We start from the raw sequence: 25,428 nt of genomic DNA, 5'->3' as shown, positions 1-25,428 counted from the left end.
GGTGTTTCTTATCTCCATTCCAGGGAGTAAAGATTATGTAGCTTAAGCATGATTGTTCGTAGTTAAAGTGATTAATTACTCGCCTGGCACTTAGTTAAGAGGTTTTATTCCCTCCCTAACTTCAGGGGAAAATCCCTACCTGGGGAAACAACCTTTCTGGGAGAGGTGACCTTGGTTAAAACACAGCGCCAAGAAGGTGAGCAAACATATTAAGAACAGTATTCCATATATGCCAGGTCCCTTGAAACAGCAAGGATGGACTGGCTCCCGGCACAACAAGAGTTTACATCCCCAGGAGAGTAGTCATTACTGCTTCCCCAGGAGAGTAGGTCTGAGTGAAGGTGGTCTCAGGGCAGTTCTCTGAAAGCCCGCATTTTAAATGGTCTTGGTAAGTCACTCAGTGAGTGCCCCTCCCTGAGGCTTGGAGGAAGGATTCCTTTCCTGCTGCCAGAGTGAAGCGGGACTAACACGTTCTTGTTAAAAATACCTTAAATACCGCTGCTTACCTGTCTTAATCATCGCCTCTGCTTTCTAGGTTGTCAGATTTGGGGTGTTCTAATTTTTTTAGAACTTTTACAGATTTATATTTAATATGTTTATTTGGGAGAGATTAACATATTTTCAAAGCTCTTTGAGCCAAAAATGTGCTCAAGATTGGGTTTTATCTGTAATTTTATTTCCAAGTCCACAGTAGTCTGAATAAATTTTGTATCTACGTCCATACTAAAAAATAAATTATTTAGAGTAGAAAAATAGCTTAAGAAATACAACTAAATCTCTTTGATAGCATTTCCTATTGAATCAACATAAAAGATGCATTAAAATTTGAATAGTCTTGTTTAAAATACTACATGATGGCAGAAAGTTCAAGTAGTTCTTAAATATTACATATGGAAGAAAGTTCTCTATTACTGGAGAAGCCTTGATTGCCATTTTTAGATATTTTGAGACATATAGATATGAAATAGTAAAGAGAGCACATAATAAGGAAGATAAGTTTCCTGGGTAAATATGAATGCAAATGTAATCTACCATCATAGAGCTATGCTACGTGTGGTGTTTGGATTTTAAAGACATTAGCAGAGAGCTGGGATTGTTATTGCTTTCCTAAGGCTGGAATATTGAACCTGCTCCTGTTACTAAGAGTAGGTATTTCAAATCGTATTTAACTATGAGCATGATGCTGAGACATGCTGTTTCTATTTTGAGCCTGTGTCACTTGACATGAGTGGAAGATAAAACCTCAGAATCATTTAAAAATCATAAAGAAATTTGGGCTCGTTATATAAGCTATCATTACAGGAATTTAATGCTTATAGCATAATAACAAAATATCTTTAAAAGTGAAAAATAAAAAATGAGAAATACTATTGTGATGAACCATTCATAGTAAGTAGTCTTCCTAATTAGCCGAGTTTAGCCTAAAGATGATAGGAGGGATTTGAGGAATTTGAGATTCGAGAAAGCAATTGGGCAAAAGCATCATTTTAGCATATAATTGCAGTGAAAAAGAAAAATGATGAGAAGCACCTAAATTAGTGCTGTGGCTATTAGGGTGGAGAGGAGAAATGCTACAGGGATTTGTTTTCAAGTTTAGATGTAAAACTTAATGATTGGTTGGCATAAAGTTTGAAGAATGGGGCCCAATAACTTCACTTCTGAGAACTTGTCCCAAGGAAATCATTGAGTGAGGTGAGGGATTGGGGATCACAGAACTCAGGAGCCTGGCAGTAACGACAGTGAGGCTGGGAGGGGAGCAGGGAGAGTCCTGCCTGAGATGCTGCTGTTCCCCAGCGTGTGCTCGTGTGCCATGGGGGAGGGGGACCTGCCGTTGTCAAGTCCACATTCTTCAGAAGAAGCTAGTAACTGGGTTTCATAAAAATCCTAATTTTAAAAAATGTAGTCAATTTATTTTTAACTCAGTGGCCAAACAAAACACATCAGTAGGTTAAATTGGTCCACCAATTTGTGAGCTCTGGCTTATTTATATACATGAAGATGTTTACTTCAGTTTAGAGTAAAAATTTGGAAATAACCTAAATGTCAAATAATATGTGTAAGTAAATAATCTATTTAATTGAATATTATAATCATTCAAAATGCTGATGAAGATGGGAAAATATTGAAAGCATAATGCTAAGTGAATATAGCAGAACCCTGAAGTACATGTGTAGGCTGATTATATCTTTGTAGCAATTTGAATTTAGTTAGGATTCAATGGATTGGTCAGTCAGTAGATAGAAATTAGTGCCGACAGTTGTTTTAAGGTGCTAGAAATACTCATACATTTTTTTGTTGTTGTAATTCTTTTGATATTGCTAAACTATTTCTTTAAAAATGGAGAAATAATTCTGGCCACCTTAGCACTGTGTAGTCATGTTTGTGCGTTCCTGACCTCCTAGAATGCCTCAAGGCCTTGGGCTACATGGAGCGCGCTGCTGAAAGCTACGGCAAAGTGGTGGAGCTGGCCCCCCTGCATCTGGACGCCAGGATTTCCCTTTCCACCCTGCAGCAGCAGCTGGGCCGGCCTGAGAGAGCTCTGGAAGCCCTGGAGCCCATGTATGACCCGGACACGCTGGCACAGGATGCCAACGCTGCGCAGCAGGTAGGCCGGATGCGGAAGGAAGCTTTTCCTGGTGCGAGTGGCTCCCAGCTTCCTCCTCATTCAGGAGGTCTCTGCGGCGAACACTGGCTTCCCTTTCAGTGTATTAAGTTCAGTGTATTTGATAAATGATTTTGAGTCTTAAGTTTCAGCCACTCATTAGACGCTATAAATGGCAGTTTCTAAAAGAGTGCATCTAATATAGTGAAAGATCATAAAGCAAAAGTTCTTAAGCTTTGGTTTCTAAGACAAAACACCTGATAGCAAAGGAATCTTGTCCCTGACTGTCATGTGCATGTTTATTTAGGAGCTGAAGTTACTGCTTCATCGTTCTACTCTACTGTTTTCACAAGGCAAAATGTATGGTTACATGGATACCCTGCTCACCATGCTAGCCATGCTTTTAAAGGTGGGTGATGATCTTTATGTAGCCTTGCTGACTTTTTCAATGGTTAGAATATGACTTAAATAAAGATTATAGCTATTTTATAACTATCTTTCACTCTACTAAACTCAAGCTTTTTTTTAAAAATATATTTTATTGATTTTTTACAGAGAAGAAGGGAGAGGGATAGACAGAAACATCGATGAGAGAGAAACATCGCTCAGCTGCCTCCTGCACATCCCCTAACTGGGGATTTGCCCGCAACCAAGGTACATGCCCTTGACCGTAATCGAACCTGGGACCCTTGAGTGCGCATGCCGACGCTCTATCCACTAAACCAAACCGGTTAGGGCTAAACTCAAACTTTTAAAAGTAAAAGTCAGAGACAAAAAACTTAGAGATTATGTAATTGAAAGTCTGCATGAAAGTATAAACTTGACTGTAGATTAAGTGAAACAGATCTTTGCTAGTCCATATTTAGAAAAGTGAGAACCACAGTATCATTGGTTATTGGCCCTGTACACACTACTATATGCCGAAATTGCTCACTTTGCAAAAACGTTTTCCAGGTTATGACATCCTGTCTGACTACAGCATTTTTGCAGGGAGGTGGTTATGTGGGTGTTTATATGTGTTATAACATTGATGTGAATTGCCCTCTGTGAGTAACATGACGCAAATTTCTTTAGTAAGAAAAAATGTCTATTCAGTCTTTATTAGATGTTTATGTACACAATAACTTGGTCTCGTTTTTCCTTACTTAAGAATCTTTCAGGCACACCTATGTGACTTGTGGCCCATAGATGTTATTAAAAATTTTATGACCAAAAAATGTCAAATTATCTTTAATTCAGGTAGCAATGAATAAAGCCCAAGTCTGTTTGATATCCAGTTCCAAGTCTGGAGAGAGGCACCTCTACCTTATTAAAGTGTCACGAGACAAAATATCAGACAACAACGACCAAGAGACAGCAAATTGTGATACCAAAGGTAATTACTTTTCATTTGCTTTATTACGTAAAACGTGGCTGAGTCGATAAAATGACTCATGAAGTAACAACACCTGACAGTAGTAATCTAATTGAAAATACAACCTTTTCAAGTAAAGTGAAATTTTCTAATTGAAATCCTTCAAATATAATGAACTTACTTGGTGTTTAAAGAAAAAGGAAGGCCATATGTAAATAATTTTTAAATATTAAAAGGAAAAATTCTGCTTAGTTTTTCTGTTTAAAAAAAGTAAACAAAACTTTTAATTTTGACTTTAGGAAGAAAATGTACCTCATTTTAAGAAATTTGAAAATAGATGACAGTGCAGGTTCCTGTGTCTGTCCAGTCACTGCAGTGACGTATGTCCCTTCTTTGTTAAATTCATTTTTGACAAATGCAGCATTCGTCATAGAAATTGAAATTAAGTTGCTTTAACTGGGTCTCAAATAACACAACTTTAAAAGGCATCTATTTTTACCTGGAAAAGCATCAAATATGCTTAGGTGAGATTATTACTTAGAGACTTTGGAAAAGACGTAGGCTATAAACTGGAGATATTTGGCAGAAAATTATTTCACTGTTAATTAATTCAATAGACATTTACTAAGTCTTTTTGTTGTTGTTAATCCTCACTTGAGGATATTTTATTTTTCCCAATGATTTTTAGAGAGAGTTGAATTGAGGGAGAAGGAGGGAGGGAGAAAGGGAGGAAGAGAGGGAAAGACAGAGAGAGAGACATCTACATCAATTGGTTGCTCCCGCATGCACCCTGACATAGGACCAGGGATGGAACCTGCAGCCCAGGTGCGTGCCCTTGATGGGGAATCGCACCCGTGACCCTGCGGTCTGTAGGCCGAAGCTCTAAACACTGAGCCAAACCGGCCAGGTCTATTAAATCATGTGACCGTCATGGCCGTGTGCCACAGACAGGGTTTCAGGATCTGGAAGAGCTGCATCTGTTGGGATGACATAAGGATATAAAGTGAGCAAGGTGCTGCCTGGGAGGGTGAGGCAGCTGCTCCTCGTCCAGCTCAGCATCTGCCATCTCCAGCGCACTAACTCTGAGCTCAGGTATTTGCACTGTGTTTCCTTAAGTTACCTTTTTCTCCATAGCTGATCTTGCCTGTTTTCTCTTTCAGTATTTTCTCATTTCAGGCTCATTGTTTATTTTTTCTTATGCTCATAAAGTTTTTGTTGTTTTGCTTTGTTAGTTAATTTTGTTATGATGGGGATCACATTACCCTGTGCACGCGGATAGGATGAGCTAGGCCCATGTTACATACATCTTGGTTCTCTGACTTTCTTCACTTGTTTTTCTTATAGCCATGTTCTAGTATTGCTCTATTCTCTTTTTAGCACTTATATTTAAAGAATGTATAATAGTCCATTGAATAGCAGTGCCATGATTTATCTGCCCATTCCCTCATTTTTTTGATGCATGGTTGTTTCTGATAATTTTCTTTTTCTTTTTTCCAATATGATTTTACTTATTTTTTAGAAAGAGAGGGTGTGAGAGAGAAACAGAAACATCGATGAGAGAGTAACATCAATTGGCTGCCGCCTGCACACTCCCTACTGGGGATGGAGCCCAAAACCCAGGCATGTGCCCTGACTGGGAATTGAACCAGCAGCTTCTCAGTGCATGGGATGATGCTCAGCCAACTGAGACACACTGGCCAGGGCTGATAATTTTCTTTTATAAATAATACTGTAGTGAGCATCTTCATATCTATAGATTTATCTATATTTTTGACTAGTTGTTTAGGATAGATTCCCAAAAGGAGAATTAGTAGGTTAAGGACTAAAAAAATTTTATGGCTTTTGATACTTCGCAAAGGTTATAAAAGGGAGGTGTCTTACTGACAAGGGAATGAAGAAAAAGAGAAATTTTAAGACCAAACAAAAAAGAAAATTGAGACAACAAAAAGGTCAAAGACAATCTGAATCTCAGAGTATGAATTTGAAGTCCTTTGCTGAGCAAACATTTGATGCCTTGTATGTGCAGACTCTCATCTGACCTCGGTCCTGGACAGCACTCTCGTCCTGCCTGGAGGCATCCTCACAGGCATGAGCAGCACCGAGGTAGCTGGGCTTTGTCGACAAGTCAGAAGTGAGTGCAGATTTTCAGGAGGCAGAGCAGAAGCGGGTGGAGTCGGAGTGGAAAAAGGCCACCCCTTCTCATCATTGTCACAAGAGTGCTGGCAAGGATTTAGGCCATTGGACCCTGGGGATTCAATTTAACCTTAACATCAGTCATAGGGATTTTTTTCCTGAAACTGCTATTTCTGGAAATACATACAATATTCTGACTGATCTCCACTGGTCTTATTTCAGCAATATTTGCTGTCCTCACGAGTGTCATGACCAAGGAGGAGTGGTGGAACCTCCTGTTGAAGGCCATATTCTCCTTGTGTGAGCTGTCCCGATTCCAAGAGGCTGAGTTACTTGTGGATTCTGCGTTAGAATATTCTGCATTTTATGATGACAAACAAAAACGCAAAGAACTAGAATACTTCGGTCTCTCTGCAGCAATTCTGGACAAAAATTTCAGAAAGGCATACAACTATATCAGGTGACTTTCCAATAGCTGATTTCACCTAGATTCTTTGCTAGGGCATATTTACTTTCAGTTCGATCAGTGGTTCTCAACCTTCTGGCCCTTTAAATACAGTTCCTCATGTTGTGACCCAACCATAAAATTATTTTATTTTCGTTGCTACTTCATAACTGTAATGTTGCTACTGTTATGAATCGTAAGGTAAATATCTGCTATGCAGGATGGTCTTAGGCGACCCCTGTGAAAGGGTCATTCGACCGCCAAAGGTGTCGAGACCCACAGGTTGAGAACCGCTGAGTTAGAATCTGGTGTTCGAGGGTTAATATGCTGTTTTATTTTAGCTCTCCGGTTGCCTACTGGTGAGCCACAGAGGCAATATACAAAAACATGCGCTCTCACATACTTAACCTCTTGTGCCTCCGGCTCCCCATTTATAAAATGGACATCATAATGCTACCACTTAATAGGATTATTGTGAGGATTAAACGAGTTATGTATATAAAGTCTTTTAACAATGCCTGGCACACATTATTATTACAGTGATCATTGTACTGCAGCTGTTGTGGAAAGGGAGATAAAAAGTGAAACGTAAGCCACTTGGTTCAGTTTTTTTTATTTAAAAGTTTTGTTAAGCAGAAGCAAGATGTAGAAATACTGACGTAAGTAGCATTTTCTGGGAGAATCTTTCAGTGTGTGAAAGGGTTTGCTTAAATAAATTGCAGTGGCTCTTTTGGGGGGATGGTACATGGCAATGTGGTGGGACAGCACTGAGGGTTTCATTCTTAGAAATGAAGAAGGTCTTCTCTTTACCTTGTTTTTCACCCTCACCGTCGTCCTTCAATTTCAGGATAATGGTGATGGAGAATGTCAGTCGGCCCCACCTCTGGAACATGTTCAATCAGGTCACCATGCACTCCCAGGAGGTGCGGCACCATCGCTTCTGCCTCCGCTTAATGCTGAAGCACCCCGAGAACCACGCCCTGTGCGTCCTAAATGGACACAATGCCTTCGTGTCTGGCAGTTTCAAGCATGCCCTTGGTAAGTGTCCTGGCACAGGACTTGGTCAAGTCTGAGGCGTGGTCGAGAGCCTGGCCTCATTTGCAGGTGCCTGGGTCCGAGCCGCAGTTCCAGCTGTGAGTTATCCTCCCTCCGCTCCCTCTGCTGCAGTGCCTTTACCTTGAAACGGAGAGAACACTTGAGCCTACCTTGTAGATAGTTGTGAAAATTAAATGAGTTAATATAAAGAACTGAAAACAGTGCCTGGCACATATAGTAAGTGGCTGTGTTAGCAATAACAATAATTAATATTATTTTCTCTTAGGAAGCTTTGGTGTAAAAAGGCTGAAGTCTTAGAATTTATTTTAAAGGCCAGCCATTCTCCTTACTTAGGCTTATTTGTTTTAAAAATAATTTTCATTAATTAGAGATGTTTTGCCACCTGATTTTAATTTGCTGTAGCACAAAAAAGGATTTAAGATTTGCTGATAGTTTATTGTTTTGGGAGAAAAGTCTTTATATCAAGATTTATTTGCATAGTGCTTACTAATGGTAATTAAACTCGGGGGAAATTCATTAATCATGTGTAACAAAGTTCTATAGTAAGGAGTCAGAAGAAACCACGTGGAAAATGCCCATCCAAATGTTTACAGTTAAAGTGAGGCCTGTCTCCTGCTGCCTAGAAGCTGGCGTTGCCGAGCGCACTTCTGAATAAACTGCGCGGCTGGTGTTGGAGCATCAGACAGTGAAACTCTTCCACTGGGTGCTTTTTGGAATTGTTAATTTAACATTAAGAAAATATAAAATACAATTAATTTTATTTTCCTACATTTAGAAACTTAGAGAAGGTAAGAACAGAAAGTCCCAGTGGCAATCTGCCCTCCGTGTTGCCAAAGAGACTTCATGGTGCCATTCCTTCCGGAATGGGAGCGGGAGGAATAGAGGTTTTATCTGCATGTGATAAATTATGTATGATTTTGTAAGAAAAATCCACGTAAATTTCCCCATCACATATTGGTAAGCTTTTGACATGAGATAATTGTACATGTAGATTACATGGAATTCACAAAAACCCAACATCTTATTTTATTATTCAATACATTTAGCTTTCCTGAGGAAAAACAAAGTAGTTGCTACATTTATAAAAAAAACACCCATTATCTAAAAAACAAAATTATTTTTTCACCTCCATGGTCCATTCCATTTGATTTTTTAAAACAGATAATTATTTTTCCAAAAGAGGTAATCAAGAGACACATTCCTCCATTGCTCTTTAGATTTAAGATCGTAAGATAGGTTTATGATCACAATTGATAAATTACTCATTTTGGAAGTATGACTCTGTGAAAATGTTCAGTTGTGCCTAAGAGAAGGTTATTTTTAGTTATTCATGTTTAATCTCTATGGTTTGGATACATTCATGGCTAAATCCTTCTAATTTTGTTACATGTTTTTAAAAAGTGAAATCTGCATATGTTAACTACCACTAATGTTTGTTTACCCTTACAATGTATTAGAATAAATACATTTGGAGAAATCAGGGGCTATGTTCTCATCACACCATCTGATGTCACTGCTCATTTTTCAGGCCAGTATGTGCAAGCCTTCCGCACCCACCCCCATGACCCTCTCTACAGCATCTGCATAGGGCTGACCTTCATTCACATGGCCTCTCAGAAGTACGTGTTAAAGAGACATGCTCTTATTGTGCAGGTAATTACATTGGGTTTCTCATTATGTGATTGTATGTTTTTAAAAATGAATCTACTTAATGTGTTAACCTGCTTCACAAGTAATACCTGCTAATGCCCTGGCTGGGTGGCTCAGTTGGTGGGAGTGTCATCCTGTACACCAAAAGGTTGCTGGTTTGATTTCTGGTCAGGGCACATACCTAGGTTGCAGATTCGATCCCCAGTTGGGGCGTGTACAAGACGCAACCGATCGATTGATGTTTCGCTCTCACATCAATGTTTTTCTCTCTCTAAAATTCAATAAAAACATATCCTTGGATGAGGATTTAAAAAAACACACCTGCTTAATACATGTGTTGGGAATCCCCAACACCTGCTCCTCTGTTCAGCCCTCATGGACTCAACACCTACACGTACTCCTGTACATTATATTCAATAACATATTGAATATTATACATTCAATAATGTATGAATATGTAACTTTTTCTTTTCTTTTTAAAAAAATATATTTTATTGATATTTTTACAGTGAGCCCACAACCTGGGCATGTGCTCTGACTAGAAATCGAACTATTACCTTCTGGTTCATGGGTCTATGCCAGCCGTGGGCAAACTACGGGCCACGGGCTGCAAACTCCGGCCCGTTTGAAATGAATAAAACTATTGAAAAAAAAGACCGTACCCTTTTATGTAATGATGTTTACTTTGAATTTATATTAGTTCACACAAACACTCCATCCATGCTGTTGTTCCGGCCCTCCGGTCCAGTTTAAGAACCCATTGTGGCCCTCGAGTCAAAAAGTTTGCCCACCCCTGGTCTATGCTCAACCACTTAGAGCCACACTGGCCAGGCTGTAACTGTTTGCTTAAGTCATCATCAACAAATTGTTCTTTTAAAGCAGGGGTGGGAACATCTGTCCTGCAGGCTGTAAAAGTCCCACAAAATCATGTGGTCTGGCCCTGCCAAGGCATTAGGGGTAAGCTAATTAAATGACCAAATGTAGCAGACTAATTTTTAAGTGGATAATTTTGTATGGCCCTCGAATGATGTTGTAAATATCCAAATGGCCCTGGGCAGAAAGAGGCTCCCCACCCCCCTTTAGAATTGTTTCGTTTCTTACAGCGATTGGGAGCTGCCTTTTTGCTTTCTTGTTCACATTTTTGCAGTTTGTCTTCTCTAACAAGAACATACAGCCCAAGATCAGAGACCTTGTCTGTCTTGTTCAACACCGTGTCCCCAACACTTCTGTTTTTATGATGGCACTTTTTATGTGAATTTGTTTGGTGCCATGGTCGGCAAACTGCAGCTCCCGAGCCACATGCGGCTGGCTCTTTGGCCCCTTGAGTGTGGCTCTTCCTAAGCCTTAGGCGTACCCTGATTAAGTTAATAACAATGTACCTAGCTATATAGTTTAAGTTTAAAAAATTTGGCTCTCAAAAGAAATTTCAGCCAAAACCGGTTTGGCTCAGTGGATAGAGTGTCGGCCTGCGGACTGAAAGGTCCCAGGTTCGATTCCGGTCAAGGGCATGTACCTGGGTTGCGGGCACATCCCCAGTAGGAGATGTGCAGGAGGCAGCTGATCGATGTTTCTCTCTCATCGAGCTTTCTAACTCTCTATCTCTCTCCCTTCCTCTCTGTAAAAAATCAATAAAATATATTTAAAAAAAAAAGAAAAAGAAATTTCAATCATTGTACTGTTGATATTTGGCTCTGTTGACTAATGAGTTTGCCGACCACTGGTTTGGTGCATGCATAGACGTATGTTTAAGTAGTTACGGAAGGATAGCAAGTGTTGGCTTGCGTCAGGTAGCACGTTTAGTAAATGATTTTTAAAAAAATAAAATGGTTAAAAGAACGCCTAAATTAAAAGAATGATAATTTTAAAACTGGGTATTGGGGTTCATTGTAATGTGTTTTTTTTTACTTTTATGTATTTGAAATTTTCCATAATGAAAAGTAAAAAAAGAAAACCCCACCTAAAAACCTGGATTTTTTCTTTTGGGGCATTTATTTTTAATATTCTGTCTACATTTTCTCTAAGCTTCTTTTCCTTGATTAGTGGATACTGTTGCTGTACCAAGCAATGTAGGCTTGTTTATAAGTTAAACAGATGTGAGCAGATGTGTAGTGAATACCCACTGTGGCTAGAGCAGGGAGTGAGCACACAGGCCGCATTTCTTGTCCTCATGAAGCTTACAGAGTTGAGAGGTAACACTAGATGGGGAATTTTTATGGATTAACTCATTAGTAAATAGTTACATTATGTAGTTTTTAGGCCCAGTAGGATGAAAATTCATGTATCTGGCCCTTGAATAAGGTCTTGTTCAGCGTCGTTCCATTTTAATGCTGATGACATGCTGTGGGAACTCCCTTGGGTTGACCTCATGTAGCCTTTGGTAAGCTGGTTTCCTTCCAGGTCATTCTGCTGAAAGTTGCAGAACCTGTCAATAGCATGAAGTGAGGACCTACTGTACTTCAGCGTAATTTGGAAGCTAAATTTGAAATCACTTTTACAGTTAAATAGTAGTTTTTAAATGGTAGACGGAGAGGTAAAACAAGAGATAATGGGTAATGGGAATTTGTATTAATCTCCCTTATGTAGGTTAAACGTTTAACCTCTCAAATTAATTGATTTACTTTTAATTCTCAGTAATATATTACTGCACAGGACACTCGCACTGCAGTTTGTATCTTCCGGGGGGTGATAGGAGTTGCAGCTGCCTTACAGGGGAGAGTGAATGTGGGACGAGGCAGAGGCACAGCTGCTGTGTGGACGTGGTGACCACAGGGGGCTGCCTGCTTCCAGCTGTGCTCTGAGATCAGTGTCTCCGTAAAGCCGCTCAGTTGGAAGCTTTCGGGGGGGAAACAACAACACCCCAGCTTTTGGGGTTAGGAGGTTACTAAGGTCCTAAGAAGTAACTTATAAGAGGTTCCATTTACTGAGGAAGGTTAGGTGTATTCAAGCGATTTTGCTCGTGAGCACAAACCTTTCATTGAAGGACTCATTTTGTATTCTGCTCAAGCTTTTAGACACAGATTTCAGACCAAAAGTTTACAAGTTTACTGGCCTCCGATGCCACAGACGCCAGTTTGAAGCCATAGAACCACACACATATAGCCTGTGTTTTTATAGCCTGGACCTTTGACAGCCATCTGTAACATTTGGCTGCTTTCTATGACTATTTCTATCCTTAGCTTAAAACATCTTTACACCCTCAGAAGAGCCTCTGACCGCACGGTGACTGACACCACAGTGCCGACAGGTGTTCTTTTCGGGTGCGACTGTATTTTCTCAATATTTGTGTTCCCAGCACCTGGCACATAGAGTGGCTCATGCTTGTCAAAGGAGTGAAATGTTGAACTGTTTGTCTTTTTCTTTTTGGTAGGGCTTTTCCTTTCTTAATCGCTACCTCAGTCTACGTGGGCCTTGCCAGGAGTCATTCTACAATATGGGCCGCGGCTTTCACCAGCTGGGGCTGAGCCACCTTGCCATCCACTATTACCACAGGGCCCTGGAGCTCCCTCCGATGGTGGTAGAGGTATCGTGCCCTTTACTTTCATATGCAGAGAAGCGCAGCTACCTCAGAGCTGTGGTCCAGGCAGTGAAATAAGTTTTAGCGGACATGTTAAAATGTGTTTTTCCCTATTGAATCCATTCACGGAATAATGTTCAGCAACAAGTTCATCTTTGCCATCCTGGCTTTATTCTTGATCAGCAATCACATGGACATATATGACTTGTGATTATGACCATGTTAGTTATCCTAAGATAGCCCTGTGGCTTACAGGTAATAACTGGTAGACCTGAAGCCTGAATATTGAGTAATATAGTCATTGCTCATTTTCAAGTTCAAGGGTAACTAACACATTTCTTTCTAAAGATGAAAGGCCAGTATTAATGTAGGTTTTTGTTTTGTTTTTTAAGATATTGTTGTATAGGGTAAAGTGTTGCCAGTACTGTGATAATCTGTGTTTAAAGTCTAATTTTTATTTTAATTTCTGAAGTGAAGTATATGTAGGTAACTGTCTTCCTCTTGCTGCTTTTAAGATTCTTTGTCTTTGACCTTTGCCATTCTTTATGTGCCTTTCTGTTAGATAGTACAGGTGTTTTTGCATCTGCTCACTTGTGTTATAAGTAACTCATTTGTGTTTTTCCCCCTAGGGTATAGAGGTTGACCAGGTAGACTTACAAAGAGATATTGCCTACAACTTGTCTCTCATTTATCAGAACAGCGGGAATATTAGAATGGCGCAGAGGCTGTTGTACACCTACTGTGTTATTTAAGGCCCCTCAACCAAGAAAGGGACATTGGGCAGCTGCTATGTGTGGATAAGTACTTTTTGTCTCAAGGCTTATTATTAACCCCCAAATAGTATTGGTAATTTTGGAATTATCTAATGTGTATTTCGTATTTAACATAACACACTGATCTTTTGGTGGGTATGTAAAAATTATTATTTCTACAAGATTTTGTATATTGTCCTGTCATTTTCCTTTAGTATTTTTAGTACAATTGTCCCCAGGCTGAAATGGACTATAGTAACGTTTGAGTGGTTTGGAGTGGAATACACTGATTTTTCACTCATACTGTTTATTCATCTGTGCATATGTTAAACGCCTGCTCTGTACCAGCACTGTGATAGATGCCAGAATACAGTAGTAAGACAGGTGTGCTCTCTCAATACAATTCCTTAAATACAGAACTTGAGCAATGTTTATCTGAGAGAAATGTTTGTTACATTTCTACATACATCGTCATTGTCAGCCATTTATTACTTAGTGCCTGTTACTATTACAAAAGAGGTTGCTGATTAAAGGAAAGACAAAGTGGGAATATTTCTGATGTCGGCGCAGTTATGCAATTCACTTATCTGTACAGAATGATTTAAAATGGTTAATGGTAGGAAGACATATCATTGAGTTAATTTTTCCCTTTTCATTTGTATGTGTCTTAGCCACGTAGACTGAGACCTGGGAGGCGGGGCTTACTTCAGAACACTGTGCTCCAAGGCAGCTTAAGAAACGCACTATCGGTGTTTGACACTGGCTTTCTGACAAAGAGAGGGTGATGCTCAATAGCATAGCCTGGTTTCCACTCAAGGTCACTAGGGATGTAGGAGGGCTGGGAACTGTATATTGAATGCTCTTGGATCTAAGATAACAATACTTGTTAGATGTACAGTTTCTTTTAGGAGAAAATAAATGCTATAAATGTGCACATGGATTGTAACCTAGGCCAAGGTGGGAGGAAATAAGCCTGAGACAGGATCAAAAATGCAGTGGGGCTCTTCACACTATAGACATAGTCAAGAAGCAGAGTTTGTATGTAATTAGTCAATGCATTATTGTCCCTCTGTGTGTGTGTAAATGTAATTTAAATAAAGTATTTTTATAATGAAAGCGACTTACTTCGTGTGCTTGGTAGTTATTAGAATCCCCATCTCACATCTGAGACTGAGCGGCGTGTCCAGGCCACTAGGAAGCTTCCCCTCCCTCCGGTCTTCCCCAGAGGAACTTCGCTTCGGGCGGGCTCACGGCAGGAAGGGTGTGAATTAGAAAGAAGGCTTCCGGGCCTCAGCCGCTGAAAGCCCTGGAGGAAGCAGCTTGGGGGGCTGCCGCTTTAAAAGCTGATGTCCGCTGTCTGACCGTCTCCCTCTCAGCCATGGACGGGTCCTGGTGCCACTCTACGTGCGACTCTTCTCTACGGTCAGTGCTCCTGCACCCACCTTGCCGATCCAGCTTCCGCCCTCCTTCCCTGGGAAACTGAGGGGCTGAACTTCACTCTGTGCTCTTCCTGTGGGTCGCCTGGCAGGTAACCCGTTCTGCTGCAGAAGGAGAATAAAGCCTGTCCGTTAGGAGCAGCCGAGGTGAGGAATGGCAGGAGCACCTTTGCCAGGTGTCTACTCCGTCCTCTCTCGGCTGCATTTGTGCCCTAGATTCTCCCCGTAAGGAAGAATGCCAGGCGGTGGGCTCTGTCCCCCGGGGTTTATCAGTATCCTATAATAAATTCTACCGAAAGTTTACCCTTGCTTGTTTTTTTTATTTGCACCAAAAAAGTCCCCTAGCATTCCATCTTTCTTTTCATTTAGCAGTGATGCTTTTAAGCTATTTTCACAGGAAGGAAGGGCACCGTGAATTCTCCACTGATTCTCTAAGATGGCGCTCCTTCTGTGGATTCTGTTGTGCGTGAGCTGGCTGGCCGGTGGGCCCCTCAGGAAGCAGGTGGTGGGTACAGAAGGTGCATTGGCGAGTGATGCTAGGAGAAGAGCGAGGCAGGGGTGGACGTCTGAGGAAAGCCTGTGAAACGGCGGGCTCGTGTACTAGTAAGCAAATGGGGCAGGGGCACTCAAAGGGAGCAGAACTAATGCAGGAAGTATGGGAATGAGGCGCGGTTGCTACCCCAGATGGGAATGTTGGACACACAGAGAACGATGCCGGGAAGGATGCTCAAAGAACAAGTTTCATGGAATTAAAAACAACTGCCAAAATTCAACGAGAAGGTTGCAGAAAATGGAATTTCAAAAAGGTGAAATGGAACATTGAAGAGATGAAAAAGTTTCAACTGAGAAAATGGAAGCTTACAAGGCAGTCTACATTACAGGTTATTTGTGGTACTGTATCTTACACATTCACTTACACTTCAAGGTATTCACTTGATTATAAAACCGGGAGGGACAAACTCCTGCAATAATTTTTATGGGCAGTAGGTGGCAGTACATTCCTATAAATTTAGAATTGTACTTCCTCTAATACAGTTGTGCCAGCATTTAACCTTTTCCAAAACATTAAGCTTAATTTTGGGCGAGATTAACTTTTAATTGGGATTCCTGTGAGCGAGGCGTGATACTGCATGCCCTCCATTCCAGGTGCTCCTCTTATCTGACCAAGGAAGAAAGAGGGAGGTAGTGACTGACTGACCACTTTTGTTTGTGGTGGTGGTATTTTTTTTTTTAAATTAACAAACAGAGGACCTGACTGGGTAGCTCAGTTGATTAGAACTTCGACCCAATGTGCCAAGGTTGTGGGTTTGATCCCCAGTCAGGGCACATACAAGAATCAACCAATGGCCCTGGCTGGTTTGTTCAATGGATAGAGCGTTGGTCTGAGGACTGAAGGGTCCCAGGTTCTATTCCCCCGAGTTGCAGGCTCTATCCCCAGTATGGGTCGTGCAGAAGGCAACCCGATCAATGATTCTCATCATTGATGTTTCTACCTCTCTCCCCCTCTCCCTTCCCCTCTAGAATCCACTAATGAATGCATACGTCAGTGGAACAACAAATTGATGTTTCTCACTCATTCTCCTCCCCCTTCCTCTCTTCCTCCCTCTAAAATCAATTAAAGTAAGTGAAACAATAAGAAACGGCTCAGGAAAGGATAACAAATGTGAACCACGTGTGCTGTCTCCCAGGCTTTGTGAGTGGAACACAGGCAGCTTCCAAACACAGGGCAGGTGCCACCTGTTTTCATTGGGAAAGAAATCTGTCTGGGGCATCCTGCAGGTCTGAACAATCTCATGTGGAAAGCTCTGTCCCCGCACGGACCTCCGGGGCACTGAAAGGACACCTGCAGCCCTACTGTGTGCTCCTTGCCCACTTTTTGGCCCGGATCAAACAGTGTTGGCAGATGTCAAGGTCAGCACGTCATGCACACGTTTCTAATCCCACCCGAAGGTCATCCTGAAATTCACCTCCTGTGGCCCCAAGGAAAGCAAGCTGAGCTGAGGGCGAGAATTAGCAGGACCGCTTGGCATTTGAATAAAGACAGCAGGTGTTTAGACCCAGACCAGGGAGGGCAGGCAAGGGGAGGGAGGAAAGAGAGCCAGTAAACAGGTGCTCGGGCTCACTGACGCACAGCTGCGCGAGGCCGGTGCGAGCTGTTCTGTTTCCTCCTCCCACACTTGGCGTCTGGGCTCTAAGCTCAGGTTCTAGTTCCCAAGGGGTTTGGATGCAGCACAGGCATTTCTTAGTTAAACAAACCCGCAGGCCTATGGACAGTGAAAGAAGTCCTTTTCCAAGATACAGATGCTGGGGACATCTGCTGTGGGCCAGGCCTGCCCCTGCATCTCCAGCTCCTGCGCCGACCTGACTGCGGGAGGCTGGCCGCTAGAGGGAGCACCACGTGCTCCGAAGCCCCTGCGGAGGCCCAGAGGTGCAGGGATGCCCCAGCCTGGGGGAGCCGGGATCCAGAGTGGCCGGGTCCCACCCACAGCGGTGTACCCGGTGCCTTCCAGTCGCTGTGCAGACACAGGACCAGCTTTGGGGTGAGTGGAAACGATCCGCGTCGACTGTGTTTCCGGGAGAATAGCAAAGCCTACAGATGCCCTGTGACTGCAGGAGGTGAGAGGAGGGCTGAGCTGCTCCCCTGCTGGGCCTGTGTCCTCCCCGTCCCCACTTCTAGGCCTGACAGGCGTTGATGAGCCTGGGAAAGACGGACGCGTGGAAGTTCTGCTGTGGGTGGATGTTAACCACACTAGGCCTTTCCACTCCTGGGGAGAGCTAGTTTCCCTCCAAGATGCAGGGACGTGCAGGGGCTGGTGTAGCCCTCACAGCGGGAGCAGAGTTGTCCCTGCTATGGTCGGAGCTGGGCACATGCCCTCCGGGGGCCGAGCACACAGTGTGAGGACACCTGCTTCCCAGGCCCCGGCAGACTGTGGGTCTCCCCGTCGGCAGGTGGAGAATGGCTGCTGCATTTGCCTGCTGAAAGGTTGAAATCTCTCCTCATGTGTTTATAACCTTTTGGCATTTTTCCTTCTCTGGATTGCTTTTGTCATATCCTTTGCCCATTTTTTTTTTCAGTGTGTCCTATTTTTTATTTAATTTAATTGTAGGTAGGCCTTGTTTATTTCATCTGGATGTAAGTCTTTAAACACGTTTTTCACTTATGTTGTCTTTTTGTAAAACTCAAGAATTTTGATATAATCAAAATTAGTCCCCCTTCCTCCCCCTTTATGGCCAACATGAAACCTCGAAAGAAAGATGGGTTGTGTTTAGGAAAGAGAGGGAGGCCCTGGGAAATCAAGTGAGCTCTTAGGAAGGTCCCGGGAGAAGGCAGGCAGGCCCCAGTCCATCGGGACTGACAGGAAGTGGAGAAGAGACAGGAGCCACTGAAATAGCCCAGGGCGAGGCGAGGAGCTGGTCTGGAGGCAGAACCAGGTGCGGAGGGGGGGGGGGGGGCACCTCTAGAGCGAGCGCGAATCTTCTCAGAGACACGGAGGCAGGCTGGCTCCACGGGAGTTCCAAGGCCCTCCTTTGCAATGATGTGAGGGTGCAGAGAGGGTCCCAGCCTGTGCTTGCTGCTGAAGGCTTCCCTCGAGCTGGAGGCTTCCTTTGCACAGGCGTTTCAGGCTCAGGGTGAAGGCAGACGCTATCTCTGGGGCAAGTCGAGAACATTCTCGTGTATGTTTTTAAAGAGAGTGGAGCCCGGCCGGTGTGTCTCAGTGGTTGCACGTCGACCTGTGAACCAGTTTGATTCCCGGTCAGGGCACGTGCCCAGGTTGCAGGCTCGATCCCCAGTGTGGGGCGTGCAGGAGACAGCGATCATGAGTTCCTCTCGTCATTGCTGTTTCTCTCTCCCTCTCCCTTCCTCTCTGAAATCAATAAAAATATATTAAAAAACAAGTAAAGGCAGTGGGTGAGGAGTCCTGTGCTGGCTCTGCAGGCCACCCTCAGGCAACTTGAGGCAAAAACACTGGTGTTCTTACTCGTTCCAATGGGAGGAGGACATGGCTCTGCTACGGAGTCAGAAAGCACACAGGGCGCCAGCTCGTTCAGCCAGTGCCTCACCCGGTGCTGCTGAGGCCGAGTGGCCTGGACGGGGTGGGGAGAGGTGTGGACACCTGCGCGGAGCAGTAGCAATCGGGAACCTGCAGGCCTTACCTGGCGGAGGTCACGGAGCCTCCTCCGGCAGGAATCCTTACTATTGGGGCGCGCTCCACGTGCCCGCAGGGCCCCCTGGTACTGGACAGGTGCGCAGTGGACGGTGTTCGAGGTCCAGGCTGAGCCAGGCCGGCTCTCCCCAGCAGCCACCTTGACCTTCACTTGGCTCCAGGCCAGGAGGCCACTGTAGGCCTGTTTCTAGATTGGAGGGGTGTGCAGAGCTGTCACGGGAAGCTATGCTGAGAGCTATGGTGCCTGGAACTGTGTTAGTAGTCGTTCTGTGAATTAGTAAGTATAAGGGCTCTGTGGTTTGAAAACAAAACGTTGCTTACAGTTGGAATGCGCTGCAGTGAGATCACTGGGTCAAATGGGAGTTCCAGTTGTAATTTTCTGAGGGACCTCCATACTGTTCTCCACAGTGGCTGCACTACCTGAATTCCCACCAGCAGTGCACAAGGGTTCCCTTTTCTCCACGTCCTCGCCAGCACTTGTTTGTTGATTTGATAGCCATTCTGACAGGTGTGGGGTATCTCACTGTGGTTTTAATGTAGATTTGTGGGGCATGGTTACGGCGTTTTGGCCAGGTGCAAGCCTCGGACTAATGAAAGGATAGGTCCTCTCATTGCCACGTGCAAGTTCCAGCTGGAGGGCAGGGCCCCCCAGCACAATTATAGCCAACGGCTGTGGTTGTAAGCTTGAACCTATGGTCCAAACACGTAGCCCCACGTGCCTTGTGCTAGAGTTCAGGTGCATGTAGTTGAGTGAGGTTGGAGCTCACGAGAATGCTGTAAACAACGTGATCACACCCCTACTTTGCCTCGTGGCATCTGCTATAAAATAAAGACACGGCTTGTGGGCGCTGTCTCCTCATCAGGGAGCAGTGTCCCACTGAGACCCAGCTTTCATTCTCTTGTCTGTCTTTCCTTAATCCCTTCACTCCCCCACTCGGGATCACCCTGGGTCGTGCAGCCACATACATTTCCATGGTGACTGGTGATGCTGAGCATCTTTTCGTATGTCTGTTGGCCATCTGTATGTCCTCCTTGGAGAAGTGTTTATTCCGGTTCTCTGCTCACTTCTAACTGGATTGTTTTTGTTTTGTTTTTTTGGTGTTAAGTTGTATGAATTCCTTATATATTTTGGAAATGAATCTCCTATCAGATGTATCATTGGTGAAAACTTTTTAGTTGATGTGGTCCCATTTGTTAAATCTTTCTTGTATTTCTCTTGCCCAAGGAGACTAAAAAAAAAAAAAGTTTACTAAGAGCGATGTCAGAGAGTTTACTGCCCATGTTTTCTCCTCGGAGTTTATGGTTTCAGGTCTTACATTTCCGTCTTTAATCACTTTTTAGATTGTTCTTGTATATGGTAAGAAAGTGAGCCAGTTTCATACTTCTGCATGTATCTATCCAGTTTCCCCAGCACCTTTCTTGCAAATAATGTCTTTACCGACTGTGTATTATTTCCTCCTTTGTCATAGATTGACAATGTAGGTATGCATTTATTTCTGGGCTGTTTGGCTCCATTGGTCTATGTGTCTGGTTTTGTTTTGTTTTTAAGTACATTTTTATTGATTTCAGAGAGGAAGGGAGAGGGAGAGAGATAGAAACATCAATAATGAGAATCATTGATGAGCTGCCTCCTGCACACCCCACACTGGGGATCGAGCCCCCAACCCGGGCATGTGCCCTGACCAGGAATTGAACTGTGGCCTCCTGATTCATACGTCGACGCTCAACCACTGAGCCACACCAGGTGGGCTATGTGTCTGTCTTTAATGCCAGTATCCATGCTGTTTGATTACTATAGTCTTGTAATATAGTTTGATGTGTGATACCTTCTTTCTCAAGATTGATATGGCTATTCAGCGTCTTTTGTGGTACCATATGAATTTTAAGATTATTTGTCAATTTTTGTGAAAAATTACATTGGTATTTTGACAGGGATTGCATTCAAACTGTAGGTTCCTTTGGGTAGTATAGACATTTTAACTATATTAATTCTTCTATACTTGAGCAAGGTTATGGTATATCCTTCCATTTATTTTGTATCTTCTTTAATTTCTTCAATGTCTTAATAGTTTTCTGTGTACCCGTCTTTCACCTCCTTGGTTAAATGTTTTCCTAGGTATCTTATTCTTTTTGATGTAATTGTAAATGGAATTGTTTTCTTAATTATTCTTTCTTATAGTTTGTTATTGGTGTATATTATTATTTTAATTTTGCATCCTGTTACTTTACTGAATTCATTGAGCAGTTCTAATAGCTTCTTGGTGGATTCTTTAGGGTTATTTTTATATAGTATCATGTCATCTGCAAATAATGATAGGTTTCTTTCCAATTCAGGTGCCTTTTGTTTATTTATTTTTGACTAACTACTGTGGCTAGGAATTCCACTACTCTGTTGAATGAAAGTGGTGAAAGTGGCCCTAGCTGGTTTGGCTCAGTGGATAGAGCATCGACCCAGGGACTGAAGGGTCCCCGGTTCGAGTAGATGTTTCTTCAGCTCTGTCTTTCCCCTCGCTTCAACTCTTTAAAAATCAATGGAAACATATCCTGAGGTGAGGATTTAAAAAAAAAAAGTGGTGTGAAAGTGGAAATCCTGTCTTGTTCCTGATCTTAAAGAAAAAGCTTTCAGCTCTTTACCATTGAGTATAACGTCGCTGTGGATTAACCATATATGGCACTTTTGTTATTGTTTAAAGTATTACATATGTCTCCTTTCCCCCGATGGACCCACATATGGCTTTATGATGTTGAGGTATGTTCCCTCCATCCCCACTTTGCTGAGAGTTTTTACCATAAGAGCATGTTGAATTTTGTCAAATGCTTTTTCTGCATCTATTGATATGATCGTGGGGTTTTTATCCTTCATTTTGTTATCATGATGTAGCGCATCAATTGATTTGCGGATATTGTGCCAACCTTGCATCCCCAGAATAAATCCTGCCTGGTTATGGTGTATGGTCTTTTCAGTGTATGATTGGGCTTGTTTGCTAGTGTTTTGTTGAGGATATTCACATCTATGCTCCTCAGGAACATTGGCCTATAATTTTCTTGTTTAAGCGTTTCTGTCTGGCTTTGGTATCAGGTCATCCAGGCCTTTGAACTCAGTGTCTGGTAGGTTGCTTGCCTCCATTTCATTTAGTCCTCTTTCTGGGGATTTCTCCTGTCCTTTCATTTGGGGCCTGTTTCTCTGTCTGTGCATTTTGGCTGTCTCTCTGTGCTTCTGTGTATTATGTAGGCCTGCTATGCCTCCCAGTCTTGGTGACCTTATGTAGTACTTATCTTGTAGGGCTCAGCGGTGGGCACAGGCTCCCTGACCACCTAAGCTGGGTGCTCTGGGTATGTCCCTGGTGTGGGTCAGTGAGGCTCCTGCTGTCGTGGGTCCCAGGCTCTGTGCTTCCTGGACTCCTGTGTCTTTCCTTCACCTCGTCCCTGGACCCTCAGGCTGGCTGGCTATGAGGACTGACCCGGACCACAGCGTCCGGGCTGCTGTGGGGGGTGCTGACCACATGAAGTGAAATGCGCCCAGTGAGGGCCGGATGCCCGCCAGGTCTCCCTTTGGGGGTGCCGTTGGTGGAGCTAGTGGGTCATGGGATGGTGTGGTCTGAAGCCTGCTCCTGGGGCCTCTTGGGAGGACTCTGGTGTGGGCCACCATGAGCCACTGCCTGTGACTGGCCCTGACCTGCCTATTTGAGCTACAAAGTGAAACACAGCTGGTGGCTGCCTCTGCTGGGCCTGGTGCATGTGGGAGGGGTCACACGGGCAGCCATGGCACCGCCATGTCCCCCAGCACCGAGCCTGTGAGCTGGTCGCAAAAGGCCCAGCCCCCGGAACCCTGCCTCTGCCTGCAGGCCGCCCATAGGCTGTCACGGAGAGAGCCTCGCTGTCCGGGAGCTGCGACGGGCAGGGCGAGCCGTGTTCTCCAGGGCGATACCGAGTCAGACTCAGCACCGGCACTGCTGGGTCGAAGGCCCCTCAGCAACAGCCTCGGTGCACCAAGGCCGCGGGGCCTGCAGCTGTCGGTGGTGGGGCAGGGTCTCCGGGAGCCGTCCGGGGGAGGCCGGCGAAGTTTACCCGCTCAGACAGCCCAGATGTGGCCACATGGAGGGGGCACCGCATCGGAGCAGTGGCATGGTCTCTGCGACCCCCCGTCCGCCTGGGCCTCCTCGAGAACCTCCCAGAATAGGCAGGACGCCCAGCTGACACCCTGTGGAGGGAGTGCCCCCCCAGGAAAGATGGGGTGTGTGGTGGGGTGGAGAGGCACTGAGCACAGGGACCTTGGCACCCTCTGCCGGGTCCCCGCACCACAGGACCCAGTCCCTCCCCGACTCGAAGCTGCTCAGAGCCCTCCCTCTGCACGAAAGAGCCTGTGCATTGGCCCTGTAAGAAGGCGCCTGGGTCTCCAGCAGGCTCCCGCCTTCCTGGTGGAGAAACAGTAACAAGGGGTGAGGCAGGCTCCTGCGTCTGTCTCTCTCTCTCTCTCTCTCTCTCTCTCTCTCTCTCTCGGCTCTGAGCTGGGGGGCAGGGCAGGGGGTTGGGACCCTCACTCGGGGAACCTGTGCAGCTGAGACATCCCTCCAGACTCTCACAGTGGCCTGTGGGCTCAGGCCAAGCCTGTGTCTCAATGCGGCGCCTTTGCAAGCCCTTGGCTGCGAGTCCCCCGTCCGGCTGGACCCGTTGCTCGTTCTGTCATTCAGGTGGAATTCCGCTTTGGTCCTGGGCAGGTGAGTGTAGCGTCCGCCTACTCCACCGCCATCTTTTCATACGTGTGTACAGTGTAACATGATCGCCATTGTAGCCACACTTATTACCGTGTCACCTTGCACAATTATCCTCTTTAGTGGCTGGAATAACTTTTAGCCTCTAAGCAAGTTGGATGACTGTCGTACAGCACGTCTGTATTCACTGTACTGCACCTTACATTTCTATGGCTTATTTCCTAGTTGCAGGTTTGTACCCTTAAATAACATCAATCTTACCCCCCATCTCTGGGTGTTTTCAGATTATGACTCCCCCAAACCTTCAGTGAACTCTACCTCCTTACAAAAAGTCTAAAGGGACAAATCCCACAGGAGCTACACCACTTGAGATCATCAGCAGATGTGACCCCTCACTTTGGAAGAGCCACTAAATCGGCAGTCGCCAACCTTCCGGACCTGACAGACCCCCAGTGTCCACAGACCACCAGTTGGCAGCCGCTGCACTAAATAACTGGCCCAGTTTTGGAGATTCAACAAGGCAGTTTAAATTCTTTAGCCAAAGGAACTAACAAGAGAGGTGGCCACACCAGCGTTAACACTTGGTATTGTTCCTGGACGAACACAGTAGTTGTTGAATGTCCTTTCACTCTATGTGCTTCTTCAGAGCCACCATCCTAACCACAGGGGGCCCGCAGAGTGAACTGTTCCCACCTCCCAGGAGATGGACAGCACACGACTGTCCTGCCAGCCTGGGAACGCACAGCCACCAGAGCCGGCGTTGAACCTGTGCGTGAGCACGGGCCCCTTGGTGTGTGCGGTGCACTGTCCCACCCGCCAGGTCCCTCACTTCGGGAGTTGCACACGCTCCAGTGAACTTGCTCTGGAAGCCAGTTAACGAACGCGTCTCACCCAAGTAGCTACACTTCGGCGGAGGCTGTGGGGCACTCCAGCCTTTCTCTGAAGTCTTCCCATCCTTACATCCACATTTCCCAAACCCTGCGTAGGGTGGAGCGTCTGGCCCGCAGGCCGTCTAAGGCCCACGGCATCATGGCCCTGCCAAGGCCTCGGGCGAGTTAATGAAATGTCTGACCCCCTGGAGCAGGCTGGTTTCCAGGCTGGTATTGTGTCTGGCCCGGGAATGACGTTACAAAGGTCCCCGTGGCCTTGGCAGAGAAAGGCCCCCCCTGCTCTATAGGCTCAGTGGTCAGCTCTGACCAAGGCTGGCTGGCTGACCCGCACGCTCGGCCACCACAGCCAGCAGCTCAGCTGGTCCCGAACCAGACACACATCTGCCTGCTGGGCTCACAGCTTCTGCAGGTTGTCTCCTACGTTCTCTCCGGTGGCCTCGCTGCCCACTTGACTTAGGCCCGATGGTGGCAGCAGTAGCTGCTGTGACCTGAGTGGCAGCTAAGCCCGGTCCTGTGCCACCTGTGTGCGTGGCTGGTTAGCGCTCCCCCGTTCACGGCTGGGAACAGAGCGTGAGCGGGCTTACTGCTCCTGCCGGGGAGCGGGATGCTGCGCACAGAGCCTCCCGCAGCCGCGGACGGTACTGACCACCGTCACCCACAGACTCCCGGGACTCTCACGCTGAGCCCTGACATAGACACTGGGCTCCCTGCAGGTGCC

At 44.9% G+C, this 25,428-nt stretch overlaps 1 protein-coding gene across 1 annotated transcript in view; it reads left to right on the top strand.

The window, feature by feature from the left end:
* Positions 1–14,622, top strand: part of GTF3C3 (general transcription factor IIIC subunit 3) — a 32,004-nt gene extending 17,382 nt beyond the window's left edge. Inside the window, exons 11-18 of the mRNA XM_015566121.1 lie at positions 2,403–2,605; positions 2,910–3,011; positions 3,842–3,977; positions 6,312–6,549; positions 7,382–7,572; positions 9,119–9,243; positions 12,608–12,760; positions 13,384–14,622. Coding sequence (XP_015421607.1) covers positions 2,403–2,605; positions 2,910–3,011; positions 3,842–3,977; positions 6,312–6,549; positions 7,382–7,572; positions 9,119–9,243; positions 12,608–12,760; positions 13,384–13,506 — 1,271 coding nt within the window. The 3' untranslated portion in view covers positions 13,507–14,622. The remainder of the gene's footprint in view (positions 1–2,402; positions 2,606–2,909; positions 3,012–3,841; positions 3,978–6,311; positions 6,550–7,381; positions 7,573–9,118; positions 9,244–12,607; positions 12,761–13,383) is intronic.
* Positions 14,623–25,428: the final 10,806 nt, after the last annotated feature.

Source organism: Myotis davidii, unplaced genomic scaffold, assembly GCF_000327345.1.
Source record: "Myotis davidii unplaced genomic scaffold, ASM32734v1 scaffold221, whole genome shotgun sequence".
NCBI lineage: Eukaryota > Metazoa > Chordata > Mammalia > Chiroptera > Vespertilionidae > Myotis > Myotis davidii.
The sequence above is the reverse complement of the archived record's forward strand: the minus strand, read 5'-3'. Positions and strand labels throughout refer to the sequence as shown.